General features: G+C 41.1%; 1 protein-coding gene and 1 long non-coding RNA gene across 9 annotated transcripts in view; one reads left to right on the top strand and one right to left on the bottom strand.

Annotated features, from left to right (window-relative positions):
- The window catches only part of anks1b (ankyrin repeat and sterile alpha motif domain containing 1B), a 647,894-nt gene that overhangs the window by 472,704 nt on the left and 148,475 nt on the right, over positions 1-26,715 (top strand). For all 8 annotated transcript variants that reach the window (XR_013548787.1, XM_078419858.1, XM_078419856.1 and 5 more), the window contains one exon: positions 25,235-25,403. Coding sequence is in view for 7 of the 8 variants with exons in the window: in XM_078419858.1 (XP_078275984.1) it covers positions 25,235-25,403 (169 nt within the window). In the remaining variant the exon portion in view is untranslated. The remainder of the gene's footprint in view (positions 1-25,234; positions 25,404-26,715) is intronic.
- LOC144604946 (uncharacterized) lies at positions 6,370-10,456 on the bottom strand. Its single transcript, XR_013548788.1, has 3 exons — positions 10,402-10,456; positions 9,204-9,483; positions 6,370-6,505 (listed from the first exon to the last, which is right to left on the bottom strand). It is a non-coding gene; the product is annotated as an uncharacterized LOC144604946 (long non-coding RNA).

Raw genomic sequence — 26,715 nt, forward strand, 5'->3', positions numbered from 1 at the left:
GCTGCACTTCAGACTCCTTTGTGAACAGCTGGGTGCTTATATCTGGGAACCAGGTATCCCAGAGTGTGGTGAGACTGAACCACACACGTATCTATAGTCACATGTGGAAATCAATGCTGGCCATTGATGGAGTTACCCAGTGGCGCGTGAAATTGCCAACATTTGGAAGTAAGATCGCTCAGTTGTGGTGTCAGAATTTTTTCAATTAACCGTGTGTCTGTCTGATAAAAATGAATTTCTGTCTTCTCTGGGAAGTTTCGAAGACTTATCTTTTTCTTTAATAAATGTACAAGTACATGAATGGGAAAAGTTTAGAGAGATATAGGCCAAACACGGGCAGGTGGGACTAGCGTAGATGGCGTGGGCAAGTTAGGCCGAAGCTGTATGACTATGACTCTACACACATTATTTCATGGTCTACACAAAGGGAGGAAGGTATATGGAATGATCTGCATTAAGAAATTGCTGGGACCCTCTGCATCTTTTCATGGTTTCATGTCAAATCGAAGATCGTTAACTTTGAAGGCCAAATGTCATTTGGGCAGTTTACCTTTTCTGACAATCATGACTCAGTTGGCAAGTCTCTTGCCTCAGAGTCAGAATGAAGATGGTTGAAGTGATCTCTGCAGACCTGTGCACAAAAGTGGAGGCTGTCAGTCAGTATAATAATGAGGAAGCACTGTCACTGTCAGAGTGGCGTTTGAACATAAAAGCTTCCATTTACTTTCTCAGGTGTCTATAAGAGCCTGTACGGTCATACTTCAAAGCAGAACAGGAGAGTTATTAAGGCCACAACAGGGAAGGAAGAAAGAAATTGGCCAGAATTCTCACTGGATGAGAATGGCAGTGAGCCAGTAGCAATTATGAAATCATGTTAAGGGTCATTTCTTTCCGGAGAGGAGAGGAAGGGCGAAAACCAACAGAGAAAAGAACATCACAACATTTGGGAACAAAGAATGTCACAGTGAGTCTTTATGTAACATAGCAATGAGTAGCGGGAACCCAGAGGATTGGGCAACTTTCAAAGGATAAAAGAAGGTGGAAAGCTGTGTGTGGAGCCAGAGGATGTAGGAGATGTTTTAAATGAATTTTTTGCATCTGTTTTTACGAGGGAGGAGGGCGATGCGGACTTAGAAATGGAGCAGGAGGGTTGTGATGTTCTTGAGCATATTGCTATTGACAGGGAGGCGGTGCTAGAGGCTCCGACAGGCTTAAAAGTGGATAAGTCTCCGGGCCCTGACGAGATGTATCCCAGGATGCTGAGAGAGGCAAGGGAGGAGATTGCGGGGGCTCTGGCACAACTTTTCAGAGCCTCTCTTGCAACAGGGGATGTACCGGAGGACTGGAGGATAGCTAATGTGGTGCCATTATTAAAAAAGGGCAGTAGGGATAAACCTGGGAACTACAGACCGGTGAGTCTGACATCGGTGGTGGGGAAGCTGCTAGAAAATATTCTAAGGGACAGAATCAGTCTTCACTTGGAGGATCGAGGGTTAATTAAGGATAGTCAACATGGCTTTGTTAATGGAAGGTCGTGTCTGACTAAATTGATTGAATTTTTTGAAGGGGTGACCAAGGAGGTAGATGGGGGTAGTGCAGTGGATGTGGTATACATGGATTTCAGTAAGGCTTTTGACAAGGTCCCACACAGGAGACTAGTCAAGAAGGTAAGAGCCCATGGGATCCAGGGCACCTTGGCAAAATGGATTAAAAAACTGGCTTATAGACAATAGACAATAGACAATAGGTGCAGGAGTAGGCCATTCAGCCCTTCGAGCCAGCACCGCCATTCAATGCGATCATGGCTGATCACTCTCAATCAGTACCCCGTTCCTGCCTTCTCCCCATACCCCCTAACTCCGCTATCCTTAAGAGCTCTATCCAGCTCTCTCTTGAAAGCATCCAACGAACTGGCCTCCACTGCCTTCTGAGGCAGAGAATTCCACACCTTCACCACCCTCTGACCGAAAAAGTTCTTCCTCATCTCCGTTCTAAATGGCCTACCCCTTATTCTTAAACTGTGGCCCCTTGTTCTGGACTCCCCCAACATTGGGAACATGTTATCTGCCTCTAATGTGTCCAATCCCCTAATTATCTTATATGTTTCAATAAGATCCCCCCTCATCCTTCTAAATTCCAGTGTATACAAGCCCAATCGCTCCAGCCTTTCAACATACGACAGTCCCGCCATTCCGGGAATTAACCTAGTGAACCTACGCTGCACGCCCTCCATAGCAAGAATATCCTTCCTCAAATTTGGAGACCAAAACTGCACACAGTACTCCAGGTGCGGTCTCACCAGGGCCCGGTACAACTGTAGAAGGACCTCTTTGCTCCTATACTCAACTCCTCTTGTTACGAAGGCCAACATTCCATTGGCTTTCTTCACTGCCTGCTGTACCTGCATGCTTCCTTTCATTGACTGATGCACTAGGACACCCAGATCTCGTTGAACTCCCCCTCCTCCTAACTTGACACCATTCAGATAATAATCTGCCTTTCTATTCTTGCTTCCAAAGTGAATAACCTCACACTTATCTACATTAAACTGCATCTGCCATGTATCCGCCCACTCACACAACCTGTCCAAGTCACCCTGCAGCCTTATTGCATCTTCCTCACAATTCACACTACCCCCCAACTTAGTATCATCTGCAAATTTGCTAATGGTACTTTTAATCCCTTCGTCTAAGTCATTAATGTATATCGTAAATAGCTGGGGTCCCAGCACCGTACCCCACTGGTCACTGCCTGCCATTCCGAAAGGGACCCATTTATCCCCACTCAGCCGCCATTTTGGATCTTGAGCTTCACAGTAGCATTGAAAAAGCCCCATCTCCATCTTGATCAGCCAAGGGGATTCCAACAAGTTTATGAAGGCATCACAGATTTTTAAAGAAACTTTGAGAACATCTTTTAATCATTTCCTCCTTCCACTGGATCGTCTCTTGTTGCGACAGAACTCAGAGTCGGATGTCTGTGTAAGAGTCAAGCATTGGGTACATGGGGAACGTGAACTGCCATTGGAACAGACTGAGTGCAATTAGAACAAAGATTTAAAGACCGCCTGGATGAATTCCAAAAATTGTTCATCCCTGTTTGGCGAAAAAATAAAACCGGGAAGGCGGCTCAACAGGGTAACGAGAGAAATCAAGGATCGTGTTAAATCAAAGGAAAAGGCATATAAATTGGCCAGAGGAAGCAGCAAAAGTTAGAACTCAACAGAGGAGGACAAAGGCGTTAATTAAGAGGGGTAAAAAAGAGTATGAAAGAAAGCTTGCTTAATATAAAAACTGACTCTAAAAGCTTCTTTAGATATGTAAAAAGAAAAAGATTAGTGAAGACAAATGTAGGTCCCTTACAATCAAAGACTGGTGAATTTATAATGGGAAACAAGGAAATGGCAGAACAGTTAAACGATTACTTTGGTTCTGTCTTCACTAAGGAAGACACAAACAATCTCCCAGAAATACCAGGGGACTGAGGATCTAGTGGAAGGGAGGAATCCACATTAGTCAGGAAATGGTGTTAGGTAAACTGTTGGGACTGAAGGCAGATAAATCCCCAGGGCCTGATGGTCTGCATCCCAGAGTACTCAAGGAGGTGGCCCTAGAAATCGTGGATGCATTCTCTCGACTCTAGGTCAGTTCCTGTGGACTGGAGGGTAGCCAATATAACCCCACTTTTTAAGAAAGGAGGGAGAGAGAAAACGGGGAATTATAGACATGTTAGCCTTACATCGGTAGTGGGGAAGATGCTTGAGTCGATAGGTGTCATAGCAGTGCATTTGGAAAGTTGTGACAAATGGGTCAAAGTCAGCATGGATTTATGAAGGGGAAATCATGCTTGACTAATCTTCTGGGATTCTTTGAGGATGTAACAAGTAAAATGGATAAGGGAGAACCAGTGGATGTGGTGTATTTGGACTTTGAAAAAGCCTTTGACACGGCCCCACACAAGAGATTAGTGTGCAAAATTAGAGCACATGGTATTGGGGGTAGGATAGAGCATAGGATTGACATGGATAGAGAACTGGTTGGCTGACAGGAACCAAAGAGTAGGAATTAATGGGTTCTTTTGAGAATGGCAGGCAGTGACTAGTGAGGTACCGCAAGGTGCTCCCCCAATCTAAAAGTGACAGTTCATTTCATAATCAATAACCTCAAATGAAATTCATGAGACACGATTCTGCACATACAAAACCATGCTGACTATCCCTAATCAACCAGTTTTTCCAAATGCATGTATATCCTTTCCCTCAGTATATCTCTCCAGTAACTTTCCTAACACAGATTTTAGGCTAACTGGTCTATTATTCCCAGGCTTTTCTTAGCAGATTTCTTTTCAAATAGAAGAACTTTTGCCACCCTTCAGACCTCCGGCACTTAATCCATGTCTAATGATGATTCATATATCTCAGCCAGGGCTCCTACAATTTCTACTCTAGGTTCTCACAATATCCTAGGATATATCTGATGAGGCCCAGAAAAATCTAATTACATTCACGTGTCTTAGGACACCCTACACCTCCTCAACCATAATACATACTATCCTTGAGATATCTTCACTTCGCCTTTATGTCTTTCTTGCAGTAATACAGAGGAGAAATATTCATTGACGATCTTACCCATCTCCTGTGGCCATATATAGATATCCACTTTGGTCTATGAGGGGCCCTCTTCTCACACTAGGTGACTTTTTTCTAATTTTATGTATATATTCTCTTTGGATGCTGCTTAATCCTGTCTGCCAGAGCTATCTCATGCCCCCATTTTGCCCTCCTGATTTCCTTCTTAAGTATGTTCCTCAATCCTCTAATATTCTTCCAGGGAAACACTTGATTGTGGTTGCCTATACCTGACTCATGCTTTCTTTTCCTGACAAGAGCCTCCATTTCTCTCCTCATCCAGGGCTTCTTACTCCCACCTGTCTTGTCCTTCGCTCTAACAGGAGCATGAACCTTGAACTCTCACACACTTTAAAAACATCCACTTTCTGGTAGTCCCTTTGCCCACAAACAATCGAGTTCCTATCTAATGCCATCAAAGTTGGCCTTGTCCCAATTTAGATCTTTAATTTTAGCTTGTGGACCAGCCTGTCCTTGTACATAAACATTTTAAAGCTAATAGAAGAGTGGTTGCCCACTAGCACGCCAGTCACTTGCTCTGCCCATTTCTTCCAGAGTAGAGCATGCTTTGCTCACTGTCTTGTAGTGTCCTCTACATATTTCCTTGTCAAATTCCACCCCATTTCAGCCCTTGGCACTAAGGCAGTCCCAATCAATATTGGGAAAGTTAAAATCCCCTTTTATGACCACCCTATTAGTCTTGCAGCTGCTTGAAATCATATTTGTTCCTCTAATTCCTGTTGAATACTTAGGGGGCCGATAGTACAATCCCAACAAGATGACTATCCCCTTTTCATTACACAGATCCACCCACAGATCCTTCAGTAATATAATCTTGGATTACAGCTGTAATATTCCCCTTAATCAATAAAGTACCTGCCGCCACTTACCACCACCACAATCTTGCCTGCAGCACCTGTGCCCTGGAACATTAAGCTATCGGTTCTGTCCCTCCTTTACCCAGGTTGCTGTAATGGCTATAACGTCTCAGTCGCACTTATCTATCCACTACTTGAGTTCATCATCCTTGCCTGTCAGGCGTCCAGCATTGAAATAAATGCTGTTTAATCCAATTTCCTCACTCATTGCCTTGCTCCTGCCTGCCCTGTCTACCGATCCTCCTGTTTTTGCCTTCTGTGCTGACATCCAGGCTCTCACCTGCCTCACTATTGGATTGGGTCCTGTCCCCTTTCCAATCTAGTTTAAACCCTCCTGAGTAGCACCAACAAACCTGTTGCTTACAATCATGTAGCAGGCATAAGATGGAGCCACATTTCTGCGGGTAGTCAGATGTGACAATAATGCTCCATAGTCCATTAATGGAGTTAACGGCTTTTGTCAGGTTGAGAAAGGCCCAGTGTTGCGATCTGCATTTTTAAAAAAGGTTGTTGCACAGCAAAGACTGTGTCTCTAAAAATGTTTAGAATCCACAATCTAATGCAGGGAACAACACTTGTACCCCGTAAGAAAATAATTAGTTACCATTTGATTTAATAACTCTCAAAGCTGTTTACACCTCTCTTACTATCTGTACGCGAGTGGATGATAAATGGAAAATATCTATCACTTTGTGCCTTTTCTTTGAAGAAGAATAACAATTTTATTCAAAGGACATATTTTAATATGATGATTCCTTTTCAGAATGAGAAATGAATACAAGTGATAGTGCTGGACATGCAGTAACACATGAATATTTTCTAAAACAAGAACAGGAAGAATAGAATCCATGCTTATTGGTATTCTCTGCTAGAGCACAGGAAACATTAGGAAAACATTCTGCTATTTTGATGGCTTTATTGACTGCTTGCTGCAAGATCACTGGTTGGATATTACCATCTTCCACCATTAGTCATCTCACCTACCGAGTCAAGTACATGGCTGTAAAAATAAATTTACATTAAAAAATTGTCATATATTTGCTGTTCATGTATAATGCAGCTCTGGCTAACCCCATTAGCAAGTGAGGGTCTGGAGTTTCTGTACGGCCCAATATCTAATTCTGTCATACAATAACCTCAGAGCACTTAACAATACCATTTGTGATATTAACCAGAAAGATGATGCCTTCAACTGTAGCCAATTAATTACATGGTGGAGTGATAACAGTGAGATAAAGCAGTACTGAATCATTTAATGTGCTGGGTTTTATTAAAATAAATGCACAGTGTAAGAATTATCAGCAAATCTCATTTTAATCTAGCTAATTTCTGGTCCACCTTGTGAAGAATACAATGTCAACAGTATTAACTCTAATGCATATAATAACTTTCATTTAAACATCACTTTCACAGAGCAAAATGTCACAAGGTGTTTGGCGGAACTATTTCTAAATGAAATTAACGCTGTACCACATAAGGATTTATTACTGCAGAGGCCCAAATGCTTTGTCAAACAATTGTTCTTCAGGACCATCTTAAACATGGATAGAGAAAGAGACCCATTTAGGAATGGGATTCAAAAGTGCAATGGGTTGGCATCCAAAGGCAGAGCTGTCAATAGTGAAGCAAGTTAATTCTAGGATGATCAAGAGAACAGAATCAGTGGAACATGGATACCCCAGAGGGCTGGAGAATGTCGCAGACATTGGGAGAGAGGCAAGAGGAAGATTTGAAAGATTAGCTGTTTACATAAATTGTACGGTTTGAAATGAATGGACAAAAAAATTGCTTATTTTCATCTGTTTTGCTTTATTAATATTGTTTTAGCAATTCATTGCCTAAAACTGAAATGATGTAAAATGAAGTTGCATCAATAATTTATCCCAGAGCAACTCCAAAGTTAAAGGTTGCATCATGTGGCAATGTTTTGTTTTGGTAGGTCTATTTTAAACCCAAAGTTTGTTGCAGAACTCTGACCCCGTGCCATCTAATAACTTTTGCAGCAGCAGCACAACGATTTGTCTGACAGTGAGCATCCCACCCTCCTCCAGTCCCTCATACCCAACCTCCTCCTTTTCACTGCATTTCAACATGTCCTCTCTGTGGTCAGCATTCCTATGAACATTCCTTTTCATGTTGATTATAGGTTGCAAATAAACTGACCAAAATGGTCTTCTTACTCTTTATATTCCATCTTTGAACTTCAAATCTCATCTCCATTTGTAATTATCTTTTACCTTCTTCAAAGTTTTGAAATTGAAACTATTCATTATCTAATAACTATCTTCAGATGTTTTTTGACTTGTCTTTTTACCATTTTTTTGGTATTCTTCCATTTCGTCGACTGAATTTCTTAAAATTGAAGAATTCTGGGCCCAATAGCAAAATCAAAGAGGACTCATCAATGGACTTCTCCTCATTGATGAGATGCAATCAATCTTCTGATCATAGCCAAATTAAGGATATAAGAAATAATTCAAAGGAGTGATTGTATATTTCATAACTCTCCTTTGACGTAAATTGCAATTTACATTCAGCGCAAATCAAGTTTCTCTGATCATTTATGCTGGTTAAAAACAAATCTCTGGGAAATGAGTCAATTCCAGATTAAATCAATCACCTTTTGAGTTAAGAACTTTGAGAAGGTTTTTAAAATTAAAGGAGTTTATTTAGCTTGAAGGACATTAGTTGGGATTATTTGTGAACAGTTAGCTTGTTTCAATTTACCCAGAAACTGACTACTTAATCGAATTGGAGAATAGTTCTGTGTGCTTTCAGTCATTTTAAGTAATTTAAAATTGGAATCTGCACAGTTGGTTATGGTGATTGAAAAATAGCTATTTTTTTGATTAAATTTTTTTTTCATTTTGAAAATTCATTTTACATGATTTGGGCTTTGCTGACAAGATGATTACTTCTTGCCTTGCAAATATTTTAGATTTGTTAGACCTTCGAAACACAGCACGGAAACAAACCCTTTGACCCAACAAGTCCACGCTGACCAGCGATCATCCCGTACACTAACACTATCCTACACAATAGGGACAATTTATAATTTTACTAAAGCCAATTAACCTACAAACCTGTACGTCTTTGAAGTGTGGGAGGAAACCGGAACACCCAGAGAAACGTCACGAGGACACAGGGAGAACGTACAAACTCCGTACAGACCGCACCCGTGGTCATGATCGAACCCGGGTCTCTGGTGTAGCAAGTCAGCAGCTCTACCACTACTCCACTGTGCCGCCTCAAGATACATCACAGTTCCTTCATCGTGCTGGATCCCTCATGAGATCCCTTATGCATTAGTATTGTGGACATAACTGCTTCAGCAGGTTTGCAGCACTTGAAGATGCTGGCTAACCACCAACTTTCCAAGGATGATTTGGCGGGGAATCCGGAGGTGGCGATACTCCAGTGCACCTGCTGATCTATTTCTTCAGGGTGATTGAGGTTGCAGGTTCAAGAAGAGCTGTCAGAATAGTTGAATTACTTACACTGCACCCGGTTAATCTTTTAACCTGGTTAACACTTTTAAACCTGTCAAAGATGGTTTTTGAAATCACGTTTTTTGAAAACAATATTGTTATTAAACGTTTCCCAATCATCCAGGTCATAGCAGATTTTTGCCCATATGCAGATACTTTGAAGTGCAACTGAACAAAAAAATCACTTTTGAAATATTGAGTAGAACTTACTGTTTGATCCACGGTTGCATACAAAGCAGGAACTCTTTCACACACCATCATGCATAACAACCTCAGTAGAACCGTCATGTTGGGGGCCGTTAATAGTATTCACAGTAGCTCAATGTTCATTAGATTTAAGTATGTTATTCTTGTCAATTGTGGTTAGGTTTGTGTAGTTTTATATTTAGCCTCTGACCACTAAATCTTATGTTCAGGATGAGTACTCTGCTTACCACAAATCACAAGTACAGTCAGCAACTACATTGGAGAGTTGACAAATAAGGAATGACTGGAAAATAAAAATAAAAGTAGCATCACAGTACCAATTGTTGACAAAAATGTATTCCACAATAATCATGCCTTTGTCTTAGCAATTATAAAAATGAAGTCAACACGTATAAGCAATCTGTTTAGCGAGTTATTTCTCTTAAAAGCATTACAAGAACAGTGTACTCCATCGTTACATTGAAGAAAATATTATTTCATATGATTTAAACCATTGCCACATAATTCATTTTTGCAGCTTATATAAAATAAAATGAATTTGCGAGCTTAAATAAATTTTGCATATATCAGAGTCAAAGAGTCATAGAGTGATGCTCTAACACCCTTCGGCCTAACTTGCCCACACTGGCCAACATGTCCCAGCTACACTAGTCCCACCTGCCTGCGCTTGGTCCATATCCCTCCAAACCTGTCCTCTCCATGTACTTGTCTAACTGTTTCTTAAATGTTAGGATAGTCCCAGCCTCAACTACCTCATCTGGCAGCTTGTTCCATACACCTACCACCCTTTGTGTGAAAAAGTTACCCCTCAGATTCCTTTTAAATCTTTTCCCCTTCACCTTGAACCTATGTCCTCTGGTCCTCGATTCCCCTACTCTGGGCAAGTGACTGTGCATCTACCCGATCTATTCCTCTCATGATTTTATGCACATTATTATTGCATTAAAGCAAAATAATCCACCATTCATCATATTAATGTAACCCCTACCTAATTTCTATCAAAATATTTACTTAAGTATATTTATTCCTTTAGGAAAGTTTCTTAAAATTATAATTGTTCTGCTCTGTTGCGTAATATATTCATGATATTTACAATGAAGACAGCCTAAAAGCTCTGCACAAGCACAATTCATCGTGTTGGAACTGAATTTAGCTGAAGGCTTGGGAATACAAAAAGTATATAACCATTGCCATGGCTTACCTAATCGTACTTGATCAGCAATTTTGCAGGCAGAAATCGCAATAAGTCCATCGTCAGTTTATAGAGGAAGAATATAAATAGATCCTAGCACTGTCAAATTGCAGTACTAATTAGACAGACTAATTACATATGGCATTACCCCAAACTATTAAAATGCAATACACAACACTATGTAATTCTCTTTTTAAATTTTTTTCCCTGTGGATCTTTGTTTTGGGATCTTTGCACCATTTGTCACTCACCAAATACGTTTAGCAAACTGAATTACGGGTCTCTAAATTACAAGGAATGGTGCAACTTTGCTCTGTTACTAGGTGTCGAAGATGAAAAGATGAACACTGATAATTTAGGATCCCTCCTCCTTTCTTTTCCCAAGTGATGCTTCGTCTCTGCACGTTGCTGTAGCTGAGAACGCTAGCATAGTTGCTCTCCATATAATGATGAGATCTTAAAAACTACCAATTGTGTCATATACATGATATTTTACCAACTTGCTTCCAGCCCATTAGTTCTCAATCATATCATATCATATCATATATATACAGCCGGAAACAGGCCTTTTGGACCCTCCAAGTCCGTGCCGCCCAGTGATCCCCGTACATTAACACTATCCTACACCCACTAGGGACAATTTTTACATTTACCCAGCCAATTAACCTACATACCTGTACGTCTTTGGACTCACAATGTTTAACATAAATAGATAAAATAATATTGAGAGAAAGAGGGTGTTTGTATTTTGGAATATTATTGTAACCATGATGAAACAAAACCCAATATTAAGATGATCACGACAAAGTATAAATATTCAGGATTGAACGTTATGGTTGCCTTGATATTTCTTATTTCTTTACAGCATACTAGGAGGACATTCAGTCATCAAGTCTAAACCAGCTCAGAACAACTCAGCAACTCCCTTCCCCAACGTATTTTCTCTGTAACGTATTCTCACGAGGTTCCCTTCAACTTGTCCCGATTCTGCCGTTTACCTACACACTGTGGGCAACTCACAATGGCCTGTTATCCTGCCATGTCCCTGGGACGTGGGAGGAAACCAGAACAATAGGGGGAAACCCTCACATTCAGAGAGAGAATTGGCAAACCACACACAGCCTGGTCTAGAGGTCAGGATTGAACTTGGGTCACTGGAGCTTTGCAATGGGCACTTGCCACCCTAAATGCCTATCAATGGATAAAGTAGGCTGATGTTCTGGAGCCTATTTGGTACTATTTATGAAATCACAAGTACAAAGTGCATGAGACCTGAATGCAGTGTGGCCTGAAAGGTGAACCTGAGCTAATTACATTCTTGTTAGACTATCAGTGACATTTTACTGCATGATATGAATATTTTAGTTTAATAGGAGTTAGCAGCAAAGGTGTGGAGGCTCTTGTCAATTTGGCAAATTATGATTTCTACTTTGAAGTAGAATTCAGTCCTATTGTAGGACGATGCAGTGATCTCATCCATATATTACTAAAACTCATCTTGTTTGTTTGATCCTTATTTTTGTGTCCCCGTCACACGATAGCGTGACAATTTTAGGACCACCTTACTCATTTTCCTGGGATCACCTTAATGCAAGTTTCATTCAAATTGGTCTTATATTTTTAAAGTTAGAGACATTATAAAGTTTAAAAATTACCCTTTCCAAGTCCCTGGCCGTCAGACGCATTTGGCGTCACAATGGGACCCGTCCGAGTGACAGGAGTGGCGGCCAATGAGGGGGGGGGGGTTCGGGCTGATGAACTGCTCCATCCTCCCTGAATGCCCAACCCCCCTCCTCCCCTCCCCCTCCACTCACCCACTCCATCCCCCCTCAACCCCCTCCTCCCCTCCCCCCTCACCCACTCCATCCCACCTCAACCCCCCTTATCCCTCACCCCCCAACTACCCACTCACCCGCTCCCCCCCCCACCCCCCCCTGCCGGGAGGACGAGCTGCGTTTTCAATGTCAGTCCGTGCGTGCGCAGTTGGGGTTACCTACGATATTTCCACTTTGAGATGATGTAAACGGCAGCGACCCTTAGCGAGCCGCAGCTCGCTTCCGGCCACGTGAGGAGGGATGGAGTGGTTGAGTGGGAGTGGGGGGCGGGGGGGGAATAAAGGGGGTTGAGGGGGAATGGAGTTGGGTGAGTGCGTGAGGGGGGGTGAGGAGAGGGGGGGATAAGGGGGGTTGAGGGGGGATGGTGTGAATGGGTGAGGGGAGAGGTAAGGAAGAGGGTTGAAGGGGGATGGAGTTGGTGAGTGGGGGGAGGGGAGGAGGGGGGGATAAGGGGTTGAAAGGGGATGGAGTGGGAGAGTGGGGGGGAGGAGGGGAGATAAGGGTGGTTGAGGGGGATGCTGTATGTGAGTGGGTAAGTGGGGGGAGGAGAGGAAGGGGAGCTTGGGGGAGGGGAGGGTGCTAGACCAATGCAGGAGAGATTTGGAGGGCTGAGGGGGGATGGAGTGGGTGAGTAGGGGGGAGGGGAGGAGGGAGGTTCAGGGGGGATGGAGTGGGTGAGTGCGGGGAAGGGGGAGGGGGGAGGACCGGCGCCGTCCCGGCTTGCCCCGCGCCTGACCTTCCTCCCGTGGTGCAGAGCGGCGGCAGAGGGTCCAACATGACGGCCGTTGCCGCCCTTCGCCGCCCTTCACCGACGATCGCCACCATGCTGCAGAAGTGGCTTCTGGCTACAGCGCTGGCAACATGGGGCTGAGATGAGTGGTTCGCTCTCCCCTTCCCTGACCCTCCTCGACCGCCCACAGCCCCGGGGGACACTCCCCGCCCGGCAACGGGCTTTGTCAGTTGGAGAGGGTTGCCCCAGGAGAGGCCCGCAGGAGAGATTTGGACCCAATGGGTCCACCTCAGTCTAGTAACATATAAAACTGAGAATCCCTCTGTAAACTATGCTCTAAGCAGTCAGTGTTGAATTATTGCAAAGACCAATGACTGAGGTGTTTATTAGTGTGTTTCACGGAGTTGCTTGGGGATTTCCTGATTTATTGCTAATCTATCACACAACATAGCAGCATAAAAATATCAAGAATGAAAATATGAAAGTCTTTGAAACTTGAAATCAATGACTTTTTGTTATTCCATATCGTGGGATATATAGCAGTTTAGTCTAAATCTGGTTGGTAGTTAATATTCTGACTTTCAAGGAGCATACAAGGCAGACCCATACAACATTGGAACATGCCCTCCAGCTCACCTTGTCCATGCCGACCAAGTTAGCATACTGGGCTGGTCCCATTCGCTTGCATTTGACTCATTGCCTTCAAACCCTTTTTATCTCTATATCTCTTGAAGTGTCTTTTGCAAATCATAATTGTATCTGTTACTATAGATTTCTCTGACACCCTGGGAAAAAGACTCTGATGGTCTTGTCATCACATCAGTCAGGTCATCCCTCGGCCTCCTATGCTCCTAAGAAAAAAATCTCAGACTGCCCAACTTCTCCCTTTAGCTCGAGCCCACAAGCCCAGGTAACATCCTGGTGAATCTCTTTGAACCTAATGACATCCTTCCTCAGGCTGGACAACCAGAACTGCACACAGTAAGACAAGTTGGTCTCACCAACGACTTGTGCAGCCGAATCAATGCATAGATGGATGGGTATTCACAGCACCATTATTCTCAAATCAGTTTCAAATGAAATTAATGAAAATATTTTATAAAGCTCCATCAAAGTCCCAATAAATAATGTACAGACGAAAAGGACTTAGCAGCATTACTTTAGAAATACAAGCTAACAGACAATACAATAGAATTCTTGAAGGTTGTTACTAAATTTATGGACATATAATATCTTCAATTGGATATAAAATCTCTGAGATTTCAGAAGACACTTAATAAAAATTCTATATATGTGTCTATCAAGGAAATTAGAGTACAAATAATAAACAATAAATTGAAGTGGCTCTGTTGGAAGTTGACTGCAATGAAAAGTGGATGGTAATATTCTGGTTTAGAAATCAAGAAAAAAGAGTTGCACTTTGATTCTCCTGTTTTATTTATGTTATTTTTTTTAAATCTGGAAAAGAGCCTTCCTGGTGGTATAACGTTTATCAATAACATTAGATATCAGTGAAAATATGATTTAAAAGGATCTGAGCCTGTAAGGTGAGTGGGCTTTGGCCTGAACATTTAATATATTTCCTGACAATAACAGTAAATACCATGAAAAGATGAAAAATGAAGTAATATAAAATGCATCCGAGGAAAGCTTTTGTATAAGCAAGAATGGAAAGAAAAATAAATTTTGGATGGGATAATTGAGCTATGACTAAAACTATTCAGGTTATTTTAATCTTGTACATCTCTTAGCTTAAGATCTCATTTGGAATATTATGCTAAATAAGGGTCTCTCATATGCTGGTAAGCATTTAGAGGATAGCCTTAAGAACATCCCAGTGAATCTCTTAGGGCAGTATGATGGCGTAGTGGTAGAGCCACTATCCTCACAGTGCCAGAGACCTGGGTTTGATCCTGACTACGGGTGCTTGTTTGTATGGAGTTTGTACGTTCTCCCCGTGACCTGCGTGGATTTACTCCAAGATCTACAGTTTCCCCCCACACTCCAAAGACGTACAGGTTTGCAAGTTAATTGGCTTGGTATAAATGTATAAATGTAAAAATTGTCCTTGGTGTGTAGGACAGTGCGGGGATCGCTGGTCGGTGTGAACGTCGTGCCGAAGGGCCTGTTTCCGCGCTGTATCTATAAACTAAACTAAACTAAACTCCTCTGCACCCGTTCCAACTTAATGACATCCTTCCTATAGCTGTGGTACAAAGTGGTACTCCAATTTGGTCTTACCAATGATTTGTGCAGGTGCATCAGTACTTAAATGAATAGGTAGTAATCCATTATCATCAAAAAGAAAGGCAAAGGTAGTGGAAGTACTTTCAGGATATTTCACCTGCATTTGTAAAGCAGGGAAATGCACTAACAATGTTAATAGGCTCTGAAGCAGATTAGGTAAGAGGAACTGTTTTCTCATTCAGTTTATATGTTTGGAGTAGCTGGTGACTTTGCAAGTATCTAACGCAATGTTGTTTAATTTCTTTAAACGCACCAGGTTAAGATTAGAAATGAAGGTGAAAGCAATAAGCATAGACATGGATGATTAAATACTTTATTGAGCACTGGGATAAGGTACATGCTATTTATAGGATATGGCTGGTTGGGGTTGTATAAATAGATTAATATCCTGTAGGTTCACTGATTTAACTTCGGTTCAGTGAAAAATCCCACAAAAAAATTGTTGTCTTATCACATTAGGTTCCAGAATCCTTGGTGTTGGATTGCACTATTGTGGAAAGGTTGCTTTTCATTGTTACTTTAGAGTATTATTTTCAGAGGTCAGAAAGACCACCAAAATCACAATAAACAAATGGAATGTTTTCTGTAAAATATTGGTCTGTAATGCTTGTTTTTTTCCCGATCTAGCAACCTCTCAACCCTTTTTACATCTCATGGGAATTTGCCATTTGTAGATCAACATCATCATTATTGCTCTGCTGCTGTTGGTATTCACATTTTGGAATCTACTTTAATGTCTGTGTTATACTTATTTCTATAATAGGTGGCAGGTGATAGGTTGACACCTTTTATCAAGTGAAGCTGGAAATGATTGGCTTACCAATTACAAGGCGAAACATGTTTCATGTTCCACAATGTTTTTTTCCCTTCACTTGAAAACTGGATTACAGCATCTAATTTTCCTCCCTTGTTGCTAAATGTTTTCATTATATTGAGCACAAACAACAAAAAGTATTGGATTTTAAAAGTACAAATTAATTCACCTCACTTTTATTATTATATTATTATATTATTTCAGGTCAGCACAATTAATAAAGAATTTTTCAGTCTAAGAAATGCATTGAAAAGTAAAGTATTTACCAACTAAGTGTCATTAACTCTTCTCAATGACATCCATCAAATGTGTAACAACGGTGTTACAGTTTTCCTTTTTCTCCCCCCCCCCCCCAAAAAAATGTATTGTTGCTAAAAACGGAAAAATATTGCACTCAAGAAAAATTTAAATTGATCTTCAGGTTAACCACCCTAATTCAGATGTAGCCTTTAAATCCATTACAAATTATCCAGAACGCCTCTGCAATTTATTCTGGATAACCGTGCACTACTTATGTGCTGCTGTGTAAAATATAGAGATCAAGAGAAAGAGACTTCAAAAGTATGACTTGAGTTTCTTCCTTGAACTCCAAACTTGAACATCCACGAACAAAGGAGCCTGCAGAAAGTGGTGGACGTTGCCAGGTCCATCATGGGGATTGGCTTCCCATCATTGAAGGGATATGCAGGAAGCACTGCCTCAAGAAGGTAGCTAATTAAATCAAAGACCAACACCACCCTGGCCACGCTCTCACCTCTCTGCTACCAGAATGTACCTGAGAACCATTACCTCCAGGTTCAAGAACAGCTTCTTGCAGTCAACCATCAGGCCGTTGAACCATACTGCACAACGCTAACCACTGCACTATCTCAGCACTGAACTAATATAGACTTATTATATTTATTCACAAAATGCTGGAGTAACTCAGCAGGTCAGGCAGCATCTCAGGAGAGAAGGAATGGGTGACGTTTCGGGTCGAGACCCGACTGAAGAAGGGTCTCGACCCGAAACGTCACCCATTCCTTCTCTCCTGAGATGCTGCCTGACCTGCTGAGTTACTCCAGCATTTTGTGAATAAATACCTTCGATTTGTACCAGCATCTGCAGTTATTGTCTTATATATAGACTTATTATGTTATTGTTAATTGTATAATTATTTGTTGTGTTGTTGCGTTAATGTCCCTGTAAACCTATGACAAATAAGAATTACATTGCTCCATCCTGGTGCACATCACACTTAAACACTCTTGACTCTTGGAAAACTATTTATTTCGAGACAAGGAAGAGGTCAAATATTTCTGTGGACTCGGCAAGCTTAGTGTGGACTGCCCTGGTCGTCAAAGTAAATGGGACCTCCTGGCAGAGGGATTACACAGCCAGACACTTGCATCAGTGGTCGGCACCAAATTATTATCCTACTCCATAATTTCAAGAATGAAAACAAAACTTGTATTTTTATTGGAGACATGAGAACCTACAGATTCCGGAATCTTGAGCAAAACACATAGTGCCGGAGGAATTCAGCATCTGTGCAGAGAATGGACAGAAGATATTTCGGGTCAGGATCCTTCTTCAGGCTTGTATTTATATTGTGCTGTTAAATATTCCAAAATATTTTCAGGTGCTTCACAGAAGCTATGCAAATACTGAATATGAGTGAGTAGTTACAAATTTATATTCCAAGTTTGCTTTGGTGTATTTTGTAAGTAAAAATATATTCTCAAAAAAATGCATTTATGTTCTGGGGTCTTTCAAGTTATCCCAGAATATCATGGATCAGTTGTTCTCTGATCTGATGTTTCAAGCGAGCCTCCCATCCAGCAGAATGGTCCTTGCACAGAAACATAAGTATCTAGAACAGGAGGAGGCCACATGGCCCCATTACACCCTTACCCTTAAGTGAGATTGTGGCTAGTAATCTGTGCTTTCAGCCCAATCTCCAATCTCTTTGATATTCGGTCTCCACCTTGAATAAACGGTGTCTGATCTTCTGCACGCCGTTGCAGTGGACGATCCCAAGGATTCGTAGCCATCTGTGCAAACGAACATTTATTCATATAACCTCATGGTGTCCTTTAGTGAACTGTTTCCACCCTCCTTATTGTTCATTTCCCAAGCTGACTTTGTATCAGCAATAAATTTGAATTGCACGCTGTTGTACAAAGTCGTACACTGTCATTGAGGTTGTTAAAGTAGATTGTAAATAACTGTACTAAATCTATAGTATTAAAACTTGTGGTAACATGGTAAAACATATTCTGCTAATTTAAAAATGACCTGTGTATTTGTGATTATTTTCTGATACTAATCCTATATCCATGCTGATATGTTGCCAATATCCCTGTGAGCCTCTATCTTCATGTAATGACTTATTTTGAAGCATCTTATCAAATTCCAATTGAAAATCCAGTCACATAATGTCTACTGGACCCCTGTTTAAACCCTGCAAATATATCCTGAAATTTTAACGTTAGCTTTTGAATCTGACAAAATACATTTTCCGGTGTCCTTTCACTGCATCTTCAATAATGGTTTCCAGCATTTCCCAATAATTGATGTGAAACAATCAGCTTGTTCTTCCCTACTTTTTCTTTCCTCCATGTTGTGTACTATGGTGTTACACTCATTATTTTCCAATCTATTTAGACTTTTCCAGAACCTAGTAGATTCTTAAACACTTGTTAGATGGTACAAAATCTTTGACCAATTGATTCTGATGGGGAATGTAGCACTGCAGGGAAGACAGGAAAGAGAACACGTTTTTTAAACTATTTTGTTTTTCTCTAATGCTTTTCTTTTAGTTTGAAGTGATTCTGTGTTTTAGGCTGATTCTATTTTTTTATTATTTTTTATTATCGCATTGTAGCTCACAATAAGTACATGATTTACAAAAGGCTAGTATGCAGGGAAGCAATTGATTAGGCAATCTAAAAGAATATTCTTGTATTTTTATGCAGGAAGTGAATCAAAGAGTAGGAAATGTATGCTTCATTTATATAGGGGATTAGTTAGATCTTATCTGCAGTATTGGTGTTCCTGTTTAAGGAATGATGCTTGCGCATTGGCAGCAGTTCAGAGAAGGTTTACTATTCTAAAGATAGATACAAAAGTCTGGAATAACTTAGCGGGACAGGCAGCACCTCTGAAGAGAAGGAATGGGTGATGTTTCGGGTTGAGACTCCTCTTCAGGTCTGAAGAAGGGTCTCGGCCTGAAAAGTCACCCATTCCTTCTCTCCCAAGATTCCTTCTCTCCAGCATTTTGTGTCCACAGAAATAAATCCTTTGGGCCAACTTGTTCATGCTGAACAAGATGCCCCTTATATGCTCGTCCCACCTGCCAGTGTTTGGCCCATATTCCTCTAAACCTTTACTACCAATGCACAATATTCCAAATGTCTGAAATCTAGAGCCAGTTATGTAAAGAAAAGTTTCAGAGCGCTGTACATAATAATTGATTTTCATTCAATTGCATTGTTTTCAAGAAACAATGAAAATAAAGAAACAATTTCTAGATTCCTCCACAGGGAGGAAACTATTTCTCCATACCCAATTTATAAAGACTTCTCTCCCGAGATGCTGCCTGACCCGCTGTGTTACTCCAGCATTTTGTGTCTACCTTCGATTTAAACCAGCATCTGCAATTTTTTTTCCTGGACCTATTTCTGTGCTTCTGTTCACTCTACAGAAAGGGATGGGGAAATGGCAGATGGAGTTTAATCTGAGCAAGTGTAAAATGTTGCACTTTGGGAGGTTGAATATAAGGGGAAGGTATACAGTTGATGGCTGGAGCTTTTACAACATTGATGTGCAGAGGGATCTTGAAGTCGAAGTCCAAAGCTCCTTGAAAGTGACAATATCTTTGGTCGCCCCAGTACAGAAAAGATATGGACGTCTTGGAAAGGGTGCAGAGAGGTTCGGCAGACTGCTGCTTGGATTGTGTGGTATTAGATGCAAGGAGTGGTTGGACGGACTTGGGTTGTTTCCTCTGGAATGCCAAGGGAGGTTGAGGGAGGACCTGATAGAAGTATATAAAAGCATGAGAGGCATAGATAAGGTGGATAGTTAGAACATTTCCCCCCAAAATGTCAGAGTTGAGAGGGGAAACATTTAAAGGAGATGTGCAGGAAAGTTTTTTTTGTACACAAGGGGTGGTGAGTGCCTGGGGTGAAGGAAACAGTGTGTCTTCTGCCAACATGTAATCCATACCCCTCCATTCCCAGCAGATCCAGATAGGCATATGGATATGCTGGGAATGGAGGGGTATGGATTACATGTTGGCAGAAGACATTCGTTTAATATGTTCGGCACAGACATTATGGGGCAGAGACCCTTTTCCTGTGCTGTACTTTTCTCTGTACTATGTTCTATCTGGGGTCACAATAAATGAAATCATTTTGTATAAAACATGGAGGCCAAACACTGCACAGTGTAAGCACACAGCATAAGCATGAAGCTGTCACAACATAATGTTATAAATGATGCCGGCTGATGATTATTACAATGACTTTTGTCATGGATTTAAACGTGCCATGACAACTGTAATCCATCTTTCTGATTTATTGCTTTAGTCAAAGTAGCAATTTCCAATTTAACTCCTACTTCATCCATTGTCCATGGAAGTTCAGACCCCACCAATACTCATTTTATTTACCTCCCCTTCCTATCCAAGTTACGTAACTGATTGGAGATATCGTTGTCGTGAAGACCAGGCAGTTTGTATGGTGGGTGGCAGATCCCTCCACCCTGGTTACTGCCTGGGAGTGACATAGAAAAATGCACCCATCCTACCTGCAGCTGCTGCCAATTTGCATTCAGTCCTGTGAGAATCGCTAAACTGCAGAAGCTGGGAATCTGAATGACAGAGTCATATTTGACACCAGTCTTCACTGAGAATAGATCTGCTGCAGAGCCATATAATCTGAACAGTGAAAAGCTGTTTTGCGTATTATGCAGGCAAATAATACTATACATGAGTACATCAGGTAATTTAACAGAGACAAAAAGCAACTGCTGGCAGAATATAATGTTGCACCTACAGAGAAACTGCAGTTAAAAAGTGCAAGAGCTACAATGTAGGTAGGTTACAAAGAAGATCGAGAATTCAACCCAAGTATGAGAGGTCAGTTTAAGAGTCTCTTTAACAGTGGAGAAGAGAAGGGGTCCCCGAATTTTCCAACACATGTTTTCAAGTTTTTACACTTCTGCGCAATGAGAGATTATAAGATCATGAGTGATAGGAGTAGAATTAGGCCATTCGGCCCATCAAGTCTACTCTGCCATTCAATCATGGCTGATCTATCTCCCTCCGAACCCCATTCTCCTGCCTTCTCCCCATAACCTCTGACACCTGTACTAACCAAGAGAGGGGGGAGAAGAAAGAAGGACCGGGTGTGAGTGATACTTAACTCTGTTGGCAGGTTTCCTGAGACAGCAGGAAGTGTAAATGGTTAATGGAGGAGGGGAAGGTGTGGGGAGGGGGAGGATGAGGGGAGGTTGATAGTGTGATGGATTGGGCTGCATCTAGAACTCTGCAATTTCTTGCAGTCCTAGACAGAGCAGTAGCCATGCCAAGTTCTGGTGTATTCAGATAAGTTACTTTCCATGGTACATCTGTGAAAATTGTTAAGAGTCATTGAAGTCATGTTAAATTTTGTTTGGTCTTCTGTGGACATAAAGACGTTGGTGTGTTTTCTTGGCTGTTGCTTCAACGTGGTTAGACCAGGATAAACTGATCCTGCATGGTGATATTTACACCAAGGACCTTGAAGCTGTCGATCATCTCCTCTTGGGCACCATTGACACAGACTGGGACATGTAATTCATCCCTGGATGGAGGCTCCATGTACAGCGACTGAAAGGAGTCAATTGAGGAGGATCTGGCGATGATTTCTCTGTGGCAGACAGCAGGAAGATTTCTCTGGAGCCACAATTAGACTTGTCTGCTTTCTTGAAAAAATAGTCACAATTACTACATTGCTGAGGTCCCCTACAAGATATTCAAAGATGTGGCAAAGATACAACAAAAAGCCCTTCGGCCCATTGAGTCTGTGCCAACCTTAAGAAATACTTTACCCTAATCCTAAACTAGTTCCATTTTTTTATTCTCCAACGTTCCCATAAACTCTTCCCAGATTCTACCACTCACCCAGACGAGAGCATTTTATGGCCATTACCAGTGGCCAATTAACTGAACAACTTGCGTATCTTGGAATGGGGAAGAAACCTCATGAAAGCCATGTTGTCACAGGGAGAACAAGCAAACTCTGCACAAATATCACCAATGATCAGGATTTTAAAAAAGACACAACGTGCACAGCAGGTAACTCAGTGACTCAGCAAGTCAGGTAGCATCTCTGGAGAACATGCATAAGTGACATTTAGGGTTGAAACCTTTCTTCAGGATCGAATTTGGGGTCTGTGCTGAGAGGCAGCAGCTGTATGAACTGTGTGACTGTGGATGGGGAGGCTGTGGAATTGTGACTGCAAGCCAGTGCCTGCCACAACCCATCTGGTCCTGGTTCTCCACAGTCTTGTGTGAGCCAGAACAATAAATTAAGTGTTATCATGCAGATTGAGTATAGCTTGAAGGGAATGCATTTTGGGAAATTAAGGCTGAAGTCTAAAATTACTACTTATCTGTAGTTTCTCTTTTATCTCTATGGAGAGAATCTTGTATGGATAATTGGCTGTTTTCTCACGTAATCACCTCTGGCCTGTCAGCCGGCATGATACGTGCTTCGTCTGGCCAATTCTTCTAAATAGCCTGCTTCATTTACTCAATTATAATTTGATCACTTAAAAGTATTTTTCTGGAGGTCCTACAGTTGTCATATTTTTTTAATAGCAAGCATGGTGCTTGTTCCATTTTACATATCAAGGTAGAATCATAGAAACTTAGATATTCATAAAAGATCGGATGGCTCTCAGTTAGTGATTATGCAGGTGATTAACTGTAGGTGTCTGCGTGGGATGAATGAAAAACTGCGGGCTACTGAATAGACAAGTAACAGTGTGAGTAAGAAACTGCCTGACTGAATGGCGATTATGTACGTGGGAGGTCTGTACTCAGCCAAATTCTCTGCTGAACTATTACTGAAACCACAAACTTCTATAAAGGGTCTCAGCTTTTTTTACTAGCAAGTGAGTCCTTAGAGTGTAACCACCTCTCGAGGATAGCGACATGTGATGTGGGTCTCCATATTGCCAAGGTCAGCATTTTTACTGTCCATTCAGAAGTTAACGATGATTTTTATATTGGCAATAGTCTTTGTGGTGTGGGGACACCAGCAAGGCTGGTAGGTGAAAGGTTCCAGGGTTTTGAACCAACAGTGATGAGGGAACAATAATGCCAAGGTGGTGCTGACATGGAGAAGAACTTCCATGTGAACATATGAATTGGGAGCAAGAGTAGATCACTCATCGCCTCAAGATCGCTGTACCATTTCAGAAGATCATAGGCTGATCTGATTTTAACCTCAGCTCTGCATTCCCATCTACTCACAGTAATCTTTCTCTCCATTGTTTAACAACCATCTATTTACATCTGTCTTAAAATATTTCAGAAACCCTGCTTCCATCGTAGTCTGAGGAAGACTCATGGCCCTTGGAGAAATAACTTTACCTTATCTTTGCTGTAAATGGTCGAGCCCTTATTTTTAAACAGTGATATCTGATTCTAGGTATTCCTACAAGAGGAAACATATTCTTCACATGTATCCTGTCCAGACCTGGCTAATTCAATATAATGTGGAAAAATGTCAGAGGAAAAATAAGATGATCAGAATGCCCTTGTGCATCATCTTAAATGTTTCTGTCAAAACATCTACTAAACTCCAACAGAAACAACAGATAAATTCCAACAGGCTGTCCAACTTTAGTCTCGCCTGGCAACTCACCCACTACTCACCCCTCTACTCAGTGAAATTCAAAGTCTTCCAGCAATTTTGACAACCAGTGTAGATGTTCAAACAATTAATGGTTAGAAGAAAATGCATTGGGACAAAATCCAATAAAATGGCAGGGTGTGGCCTTTTCCTGCTCTCTGATTTAAATCAGAATTCTCAGATATTGGAATTCTGCTGGTGGAGGGAGGTTGATTATTTATTTTTGAACAACTTGATTTTGTAACCATTTCTCGCCAAATCTTTTGTGAATTGTTTTATGTTAAATAACAGTCCAAACAATTGAAACTGCCTCGAGGATCACAGGTTTTCTTTTTCACTCCTCCTCTGATGAGTTTCTTGTTGCTTATTTAAGCGTTTATTCACAAGTGGTGTGATTCAGACTGTGCTGTTGAACTGATACTGGTTTAGACCTATGATTTTCGGTATTGGGCTAAATTTACGTACTTGTGGGGATTAGGTTTTTCTTAATTGAGAAGTTGAAGGAGAACCATCTGCATTATAATCAGATATTTGAAATGTGCAGAGATATAATTGTTTCAATTATAAAATCCCCATGTCAGTTGCAAAACAAAATCTTGTCCGAAACATCTTGATTTAAAATAAGAAAAAATGGTTGTAATACGACAGTGCCATTTATAATTATTACATGTATTATAGAATCATAGTTTTACAACACGGAAACGGCCCTTCGGCCCAGCTTGCCCATGCCGACCAAGATGCCCCATCTACACTGGTCCCACCTCCCCACGTTTGCCCCATATCCCTCTGAACCTTTCCTATTCATGTACTTGTCCAAATGTGTTGTAAATGTTGTTATGCTTTTTCCTTAACTATCTCCTCCGGTATATACCTACCCCCCTCTGGGTGACAATGTTGCCCCTCAAATTCGTATTAAACCTTTTCCCTTCTCACCTTAAACCTGTGTTCTCTGCATTTGAATTATATTGGCAAAAAAACACACTGTGTACTAGTGGTCTGGAATAATAAGGGCACCATGGAAAGTACATTAATGTTGGCAGGGACTAAGACCAGGCATCTGTCCAAGGGAGAAAGAATGGGACCAAATGGGGAACCCATGTGCTTCCAGGAAAGCAACAAAAGATATAATTCAAATGCTTCTCCATCTCAGCCTGGAAATTTGTTGTGAATAACAAAGGCTGTCAAAACTGCACACAAAGAGTTCTGTGCGGTACTGTTTAGAATCTCTCATGTGCGGTTTTTATTTCTTACCAAATAAACAAATAAAATTGAATGTAGTTTGAAATACTTGGAAAGCTTTGTACTGACAATTTTATTTTTTTATATATTTCAGCCTAAACAGAGAACTTCACTAATTTCCTCACAAGAGGTGTACAGACCAAGTCATGTTTATGATCAGTCAGAGGTCAGTTCATCTGCAGGCTATGCCAGCGTTAACACCACACCTCCCATTAGCCCTGCCAACTATTCTATTGGATCGATGGAGGGCAGCGATATAATAGGTAAGCTAACAGTTTGGAATAGATTATAGATTTTTGGTTTCCTGCTTTGTGTATGCTTTATATGTACTTGTCATTGTTTACATACATTGAGTATATTTTAAATAGTTTATAGCCCAACACAACTACATTATTGCAACAAATTAAAAAATATATGGTGTATTCTTTTGAAAGGATCTCAAAGTAGCTAACAAATCAAAAGAATAATTCAGATGGAACAGCCAGTTTGAAATGCATTGTAAAGTCTAAATGGGATAATCCACTATCTGTTTTGCCTAATCAAACAGTTCCTATTCAATGCATTCTCAATAGACCTCGCAAAGCACTTTAGGGTACATACATAAATACAAATAAATATAAGTTTTGAAATACAAATCTGGGGCAGGAGTCGGTTATTAAGCCATTTGACCCTGCTCCACCATTGAGTATGATCCTGACCAACCTAACTGCCTGTGAAGAAACAAGGAACTGCAGATGGTGGTTTACAAAAGAAGACAAAGTGCACAGTAACTCATTCCTGGAGAACATGGATAGGTAACATTTTGGATCTGGACCCTTCTTCAGACTGATTGTATAGGGGTGGGGGGGAAAGAAGAAAGCTCGAAGAGAGGAGGGGCAGGACAACGTGTAGCTGGTAATAGGTAAACATAGGTGAGAGATTAAAAAAAAGGTGTGAGACAAAGTATTGAAGAGTTGCTAACTGGGGAAGGAATGTAGATGAAGGGGAAGGGAGGCACCTATTACCTGCCATGCTTTCTCCTTCCCCTCGCCTCTTCTAACTTTCTTTGCCCCCCCCCCACTACAATCAGTCTGAAGAAGGGTCCTGACCGGAAAGGTCACCTACCCATGTTCTCCAAGGATGCTGCCTGACCTGCTGAATTACTCCAGCACTTTGTACCTTCTAACTATAATCTCTACTTTGCATTCCTGCTTCTCCATGATAACCTTTCATCCTTTGCTTATTATGAATCTATCTCCCTCACACTTAAAAAAAATTCAAACAGTATGCTTCCACCACCTGTGAGGAAGAGCATTCCAAAGATTTCCAACCTTCTCGGAGAAACTAAAGTCCTCTACCTCTACCATAAATGAAGGACACCTAATTAAATAATGCTTTTAGTTCTAGAATCTTAGGCAAGGTGTTATTCTGATCTATCTCAATTGGGATATTTGTTCAATAGTCACACTGCATCTTAAATGTTTGTTTCTAATTGGTATAAAGTCTTCAATATATTCAAACTCCAACCCTATCATTCATCTCTTATCAAGTATCACAACTGAACAAAGTCTGTGACTCCTGCAATATATGTAGCAT

Source organism: Rhinoraja longicauda, chromosome 23 (assembly GCF_053455715.1).
Source record: "Rhinoraja longicauda isolate Sanriku21f chromosome 23, sRhiLon1.1, whole genome shotgun sequence".
Classification (NCBI taxonomy): Eukaryota; Metazoa; Chordata; class Chondrichthyes; order Rajiformes; family Arhynchobatidae; genus Rhinoraja; species Rhinoraja longicauda.